A 7,517-nucleotide genomic window follows, 5' to 3' on the forward strand; every position below is an offset into this window, starting at 1 on the left:
CATGGCATTACAGGAATTACATTCTAGTGTATTTAGATTTTTTTTCAGTTTAACAACATAGACAGTGCTTATGATATTTCACTTATCTGGAATTTCGATATATCCATGGTGTATTTGTTGTATTTATTAGGAAGTGTCCCCGTGGTGTTTGTCCAGTACAAGCATATTGGGGTGGTCTTGGAGCCCAAAATTGACCCAGGATTGGTTGATTACACAAGGTTTGCTGCAGCTGGTCCGGTGATCGTGAACTCAGAGGTCATAGCAGCTGCCATAGGTTCTCCTCAGTTGTACCCACTTGAAGAAGTGTCTTTTACTTTGAAACATTCAGAGGTACTTCCTTTCTCAGTTTCTGCTTTTCCTGTTTTAGGGGAGTTTATGTAAATCAAGTTTAGAGGAGATGGAAACAAGTATAGACAACAAGAAAAGCCACAGTAATAGTCATTCATTAGTTGTAAATGCAGCGTTTTATGTAAACTGACTCTCGCCAGATGAATTTCGTTCCGCCTAGCTCCACTCACATCCATCTGGGATCGCTTCCGTTAGGAGTGATTTCGACACCACATTTTATGGTAGAGCCAATCAGGACGCAGGGCTGGAGTTTCATAGATGTGACATAGCGGAGAAGCGACTGTGAGACTGTTTTGATTCAGACAACAATGGCGGCTCGCATCGAGGAAGCAAGCGTCAACATTGATGCTGCTATTTCATCCGTGTTGTCCAATCTACCCAATATTTTTTCGTTAAAAGAACATCAGAGAACGGCTCCGAAGGCTTTTGAGTAGTTGAAGTAGCACGTCAATAAATGACGGACAAGTGGCTTATCCAATCATATGTAAGGATTTTTGATAAGGCCCAGCCTTCGGAAACACCTCTCCAATGGAGCGTTCCCAGATGGATGAGTGGAGCTAGGCGGAGCGAAATTCATCTGGCGAGAGTCAGGTTATGTTTTATGTGTTCTCTGTATAAAAATTGCATAGTTGTGATGGATTGTCTTGAATAAAAAGTGGAATAATTAGAGGTTACCAGGCAACTTTTACTGCATTTAATTTGAGTTTTTTCGAAATATGTGTTTTTCTGTGTCCACCCTTGGCCATTGTGTAGCCCATCGATCCTGTCGCTGACATGACGAAGTGTGCATTCTGGGAGTATTCTCTGGACACTATGGAGGGCCGCTGGGCCCTGGCTGGCTGCCAGCTCTCTCACGTCAACAGCTCCCACACCATGTGCACCTGCAATCACCTGACCCATTTCGCCATCCTCATGTCCTCAGGACGGGCTAATGTGAGTTCTCACCGTAGGCAGGTTCCCTCCTCCATTAGTTAAAGTTCACTTTAGATGACTATAGTTATGCCCACGATTAACTCTCCTTAGGTCCTATGTTGTAAACACTTTTTATGTACAATTTAGATTTTTATTGTGTTAAATGACATTGCAAAGTTAATTCTGGTTACTAGAGTCAATAAAAGATAATTTTCTACATTCATCCAGAGCCATTCATAGAATATGTACACAGTTTGGGACATTATAACACGTAAAGGGTTATACATGAACATGTCACATTTTCAGTCCTTTTACACATGTATTTGGGTATCTGAGATGGCTACCAATACAAAAACACAGAAATAACACAATCCTGTCGTTTGCTTATGGGCTGCCTAGTCTGGAAACATCTGATTCGGTGAGCCATTCAGATTTGCAAGTCTGCCAGCTTTTTAAATTAAATTTGAACCTATCTGGACCAAGTCTCTGCATGACTGAAGAACAATAATGCAAAAGTTTGCTTTTACCTCACAATCTGACTTGTTAGAAACATGTTGAAGCGAAGCTATCATGTTATATTATCATGCTTGTGAAGGAACAGGGACACAAACTGGCTGTTTTGAACTGGGCTATGCAGACAAGGTTAAAAAGGGTGTTGTGTGATGCTTGTTCTTTTAACCAAACAATGACACAGATGTTTTTATTAAGACCTCAATAAACTATTACAATTCTAGAAAAAGGACAAAATTATCACATATCTGATATTTCTCCTTTACTGGATTGAGCTACCTCTTTCTGTAACAATTACCACCAACATTGTGTGGTAATAAAGTATATCTGTCTGTCTGTATCTATCTATCTATCTATATATCTATATATCTATCTATATATATATATATATATATATATATATATATATACTGTATCTATCTATCTCTTTAAATATCAAGAAGGAGCTCTTATTGTTAATGCAACTGAGTGAATCTCAGAGATGATCTCATATTCGGTGTCTCTCTACTCAGCTTGTGGCCCACTACAACATCCTGACCAGGATCACGCAGCTGGGCATGGTGATCTCACTCATCTGCCTGTCCCTGTGCATCTTCACCTTCTGGTTCTTCAGTGAGATCCAGAGCACCAGAACCACCATACACAAGAATCTGTGCTGCAGCCTCTTCATGGCCGAGTTCATCTTCTTAGTCGGGATCAACATGCACTCCCACAAGGTGAGCAGAGCAGTAGGCCCATGCACTCACATGGGTTTACCAGAACATTTGTGACCCTGCAAGTCGCTTTGGTAAAATGTACAAAATGAAGTTATTGTGCTCACATGAACGACATGAACGGCCATAAACTAAGCTTTCTAACGATATGTATATTGAGGGTATTGCAAAAAGTATCGCTAAGATAACCGCATCCAAAGTTGGCATGGTTCTTCATCACGATACGCCAGAAGAGGAGAAAATCACCTTTTTAAGTAAATTGTCACGCTAATGTGTTGAATCTTCACCTAAATAAAGTCAGGGTTTAACAGTCAAAACGTATGTTTTTCCCTCAAATTTGTTCACAAATATGTAACGTGAAATTCGACATTTTAACCCATACGTTTGTTTATCGTGGATTTTCTCAAAATAGCACCGTACGCAAAGCGACTGGTTTCGCCTTGCAGGGTCACATTTTTCAAATTGTTTATGAATTGATGAAAGCATGGCAACATTTTGTTCTCACATTTTTGTTCTTATATGAGAGTTTTATGTCAGTTTGTCCTCCATTTTCCAATCTTACGGCATACTGCCATACCACAGCTCTGATTGAGTTATTTTCTAAATCATACTGCTTGTCACTTTATCCACAAAATAATGCTATTAAAAGCATATACTTACTTTTAGCCCAATGACTAATTGGTGTTATTTGCATTAAATAACTGACTACCGCTGACTAAATTATTGCATTTGACTTTCATTGTGAAAGCTGTGTACAGTGTACACCCTAATTAGTATTGGATTTTCTTTTCTAGCTGTTTTGTTCTGTGATTGCTGGGTTGCTGCATTATTTCTTCCTGGCTGCGTTTGCATGGATGTGTATCGAGGGCATTCATCTCTACCTGATAGTCGTTGGTGTCATCTATAATAAGGGCTTTTTGCATCGCAATTTCTACATATTTGGATATGTGAGCCCAGCTATTGTAGTCGCCATATCAGCCACACTTGGTTACAAATACTATGGAACCAACACAGTGTAAGTACAACTGGTCAAAAGTCACAAATCGGTTTTGAATAACATATTTAGAAAAGAGCTCATTGAATCCGTTCCTCTTGTTTTCAGGTGTTGGCTGAGCACTGAAAATAACTTCATCTGGAGTTTCATTGGCCCTGCTTGTTTGATTATACTGGTGAGACACATTCTTTAATGTACAGCAAAAACCAAAGCAAATCTGACTTCTCCCCTCATTCAAAGAAAAAAAGTTGTGACTCTGCTCATGACCTCATTCATTCACATATCTGATCATTTAGAATTGAGGTTTTAAAAAATGAAAAAATATCTAAATCTAAAAAAAAAAAATTTGTGCACTATGTTTAGGTAAACTTGATGGCATTTGCTGTTATCATCTATAAAGTATATCGGCATACAGCAGTGAAGAAACCTGAAATAAGCCATTATGAAAATATACGGTAAGTTCACATGACATTTCAAAATTTTAACTAACGGGAACTATAAAAACCTTGTTTTAGATGAGTCTTGTTGCTTTTTCATTCCATAACATCAACTGTATAGGCTATGACATTTTGTAACCGAAGTAAAGATACCCTGCAGGCCACCACATATAGGAGGTCTATTGCATTAATGACAAGTGTGTTTAACCATCTTTACATTCAATATAAAAATGAGACAAGCTAAGGGGCTCCAATCTTGTATGGTATATTATTTCCATCAAATGTCCTTCTGAGAAGAGATCCAATAATTGTCTGTCTATGAAATTGTAATAAATTGAGGATGTTTCAATTTCGAACTAATTTAAAGCTGCAGTTGGCAAGTCTGACAGATTGAGGGGGCTTAGCCAAAAATGTTTAATGTTTACAACTCTCATGCCCCTCCCCCACTACCACCGAGCACCCTCTCATCGAGTCTGGGCTCGTCAGTGCGCACCAGACTGCACCAGACTGTGATTGACAGTCAGACACAGCCCTGCTCTGATTGGACCAGAAGAACCGGGAGCTGTTGATTTCTGCAAAACAAATAACAGGCTCTAGGTAGAGGTAGAAGTGCAGGTTTTTTTCTAAAACAGGTTGATTTATGCTGTTCTGTCGGAGCATAGTGTCGGTTTCAGTGAATATAATCAAAAAATCTTACCAACTGCAGCTTTAATGAGTTCAATGAATTGATATCTATGCCCCTTGGTGTCAATATTCAACACCTTTTAGTGCTAAGACGGTACCCAGTAAATCAAAATTCAAATAAAAGGGTCATGATCCTACCTGACCAACAACGTTTCATAGTGCCATACAGTACCAAGCATCCCTGTCACGCTTGCTATGTCAGAGACTTCATACTTTGTATCATAATTAGTTTGAAGCTGTTATGTTTAGTAAGGGATAATGTATAGAACGCCAGTCATTATTGGGAAAATATGTCGCGCAGCGGATGGGTCTTGTTCCGCCCTGAAGGGACTTATTTTCCCAATAATGACCGGCGTTCTATACATTATCCCACTTATTACACGGCTACTTGCCAAAACGAAACAATAAACTCCCCACGATGTGACTCTTTAGCCTACATAGCCTAGGCTATAGCCTATTTGTTAGCGTTTCATCGTGGCTTTTGGTGAGAAACAAATAGTTTGCAACAGCACATGCTGAACTTGAATCAAACATTCTTTAGAACACAGCTGATCTGCGTCTGCTTTCACTTTTGAATGAAGTTCCAGTCCTTGCGCAGTAATATGAAAGACGTAAATTAGAAGCACAAAACCCATTTTCCTTGACAGCGGTCTGTTATACTTAGCAACAGTCTGTTATTGAGAATTAGCAGACCGCCGAACATTGGGAAGGCCCATTCAAGTGAATGGAGCATTCTGCAGCACTCTGAAGAGCCGTGTAATAAAGTCAAAGAACTGCATTGTGTTGCTTTACGTTTTGTATGTGTGATCTTCTGGTCAATACTATGTCCATCTCACTGAGGTCTGCCCTGCATGCTCCTCTCAGGTCTTGTGCCAGAGGGGCCCTGGCCCTCCTGTTTGTACTCGGGGCCACCTGGACATTCGGAGTTCTGCACATCCTCAACGAAACCACACTGACTGCATACCTTTTCACATTTGCCAACGCATTCCAAGGGATGTTTATATTCATCTTCTTGTGTGTGTTATCCAGAAAGGTAAGAACAAAGTACTCTTCAAGTATAAACCACTATAAAGTTTAATATCCAAATTTGTATGTTCTTGTAAGCCCTTACATAAACTCAATGTCCCAAGGAATTTATCAATAAAGCCCAAGAGGCCACGGTTTACAGTGATTTTATAACCGTTAAGGGGCCATTTTTGAACACAATGCAGAGCAGAGTAAACCCGGGCCTAATTACTGCTTACTAAACTAATTACTGCTTTTATATACATGTCAAGGTAATAAACACATAACAGCCAACATTCTAAAAAAACATATCAATAACAAATAATCTTTCTACCTCAAAGCACTCTAATTTTTCAGAGACATATTTCAGAGGAATAATTGGCAAGCAGTTGACACAGTTTGTCCATTTCTTTAGTGCAGTAATACTGATTGAATGTTATCACAAGTGTGCTTTGAATGTGGCTAAGGCAATCATAATTAAGGACAGGAGCTAACTGTTTTATAAAATGCATTCATCCTGCCCTTGTACATATTTATTTTACCCAGATTCAAGAGGAGTACTACAGGCTGTTCAAAAATGTCCCGTGTTGTTTTGAATGCTTCAGATGAATATTGGACAATTAAGAGGAGTCTTTTATTTCTACCATTGGCATGAAGATTATATTTTATGTATGTGTGTGTGTGTGTGTGTGTGTGTGTGTGTGTGTGTGTGTGTGTGTGTGTGTGTGTGTGTGTGTGTGTGTGTGTGTGTGTGTGTGTTTGTGTGTGTGTGTGTGTGTTTGTGTGTGTGAGAGAGAGGGGGGGGGGTATTTAATATACTGAAGACAACACAGGAGGAATCCAATACACCCTTTTGTAACAAAGATACTGCATGTGACTACAGGAATAATGTGCTTTCCCTGTGTCTTCTTATTTGTGAACTCTTAACAAGAGTATTTCAATAATCATTAACAAATCACTATTGTCCTGTACTGTCCTCTCTCTCTCTCTCTCTCTCTCTCTCTCTCTCTCTCTCTCTCTGTGTGTGTGTGTGTGTGTCTGTGTGTATATGTGTGTATATGTGTCTATGTTTATATGTATTTATATTTGCTTGTAATATTGAGTACATCACCATATGGCTACCACATAAACAGCTAAAAGCTAAAAGTCCCAATATAGTGTTTAATATAAAACATTTTGAGTACTGTGTAGCAGGTTTTATTTTCTATACTTTTAGTAGTGTTGTTCATTTTGACTTGTTATATTATTATCATCATCTTTGAGAGTACTACAATGCTAGACTTGCACCTTTCCATATGCCTGTATAAAATCTATTTTAGGATCATCCTTGATATTTCAGTAAGTCTGTTGTTCCTATCAGATCACACAGCACGACGGCACACCAAAGTTTTTAATGCTACACAAATGCAGGACTTACTATGGAAACATTTATACATGGAACCATACTGATCTCTTCATATGTGGCAAATAATAAATATTGTGTGCAGAGCCGTCAGAATAAAGGGTATCTGTCTGTTCATTCTGTGTACTGTGTACTTTTTCCAGAATGCTCTCCTCGTGCCAGGTCTCAGTGACACTTCCATGGGTCGTTGTAAACCTCGCTACACCTTTGTCCCGGTGTTTAAGTGTTTGAGTCTGCTTCCTCTATGTTTGCTCTGCTACATAGCTGTGTGGCCATATAGTATATATATATATATATATATATATATATATATATATATATATATACACACATAAACTATTCAGGAAACATCTCAATGTATTGCATGTTTGCAAAATTTCAGAAGTTTAATTTGATGTTGTTTTTGGTGTCCTCAAACAAGGGTTTCCTAGAAATATAACAGTAAACAGTGTACTGCATCAGGTGATTCTGAGCAGGGTCACCTTGCCCCAAACTGCAACCAACGGTACTCT

At 38.9% G+C, this 7,517-nt stretch overlaps 1 protein-coding gene across 1 annotated transcript in view; it reads left to right on the plus strand.

Annotated features, from left to right (window-relative positions):
* The window catches only part of adgrl4 (adhesion G protein-coupled receptor L4), a 17,750-nt gene extending 10,628 nt beyond the window's left edge, over positions 1-7,122 (plus strand). The window contains exons 9-16 of the mRNA XM_076278065.1: positions 131-330; positions 1,102-1,281; positions 2,283-2,486; positions 3,278-3,498; positions 3,586-3,652; positions 3,841-3,932; positions 5,463-5,631; positions 6,150-7,122. Of these exons, the coding sequence (XP_076134180.1) occupies positions 131-330; positions 1,102-1,281; positions 2,283-2,486; positions 3,278-3,498; positions 3,586-3,652; positions 3,841-3,932; positions 5,463-5,631; positions 6,150-6,212 (1,196 nt within the window). The 3' untranslated portion in view covers positions 6,213-7,122. The remainder of the gene's footprint in view (positions 1-130; positions 331-1,101; positions 1,282-2,282; positions 2,487-3,277; positions 3,499-3,585; positions 3,653-3,840; positions 3,933-5,462; positions 5,632-6,149) is intronic.
* The last annotated feature ends 395 nt before the right edge of the window (positions 7,123-7,517 follow it).

Source organism: Alosa pseudoharengus, unplaced genomic scaffold (assembly GCF_046254945.1).
Source record: "Alosa pseudoharengus isolate Yale_2024_CS ecotype anadromous, Long Island Sound unplaced genomic scaffold, YU_APseudo_1.1 YU_APseudo_1.1_scf_11, whole genome shotgun sequence".
In the NCBI taxonomy this organism is placed as follows: domain Eukaryota; kingdom Metazoa; phylum Chordata; class Actinopteri; order Clupeiformes; family Clupeidae; genus Alosa; species Alosa pseudoharengus.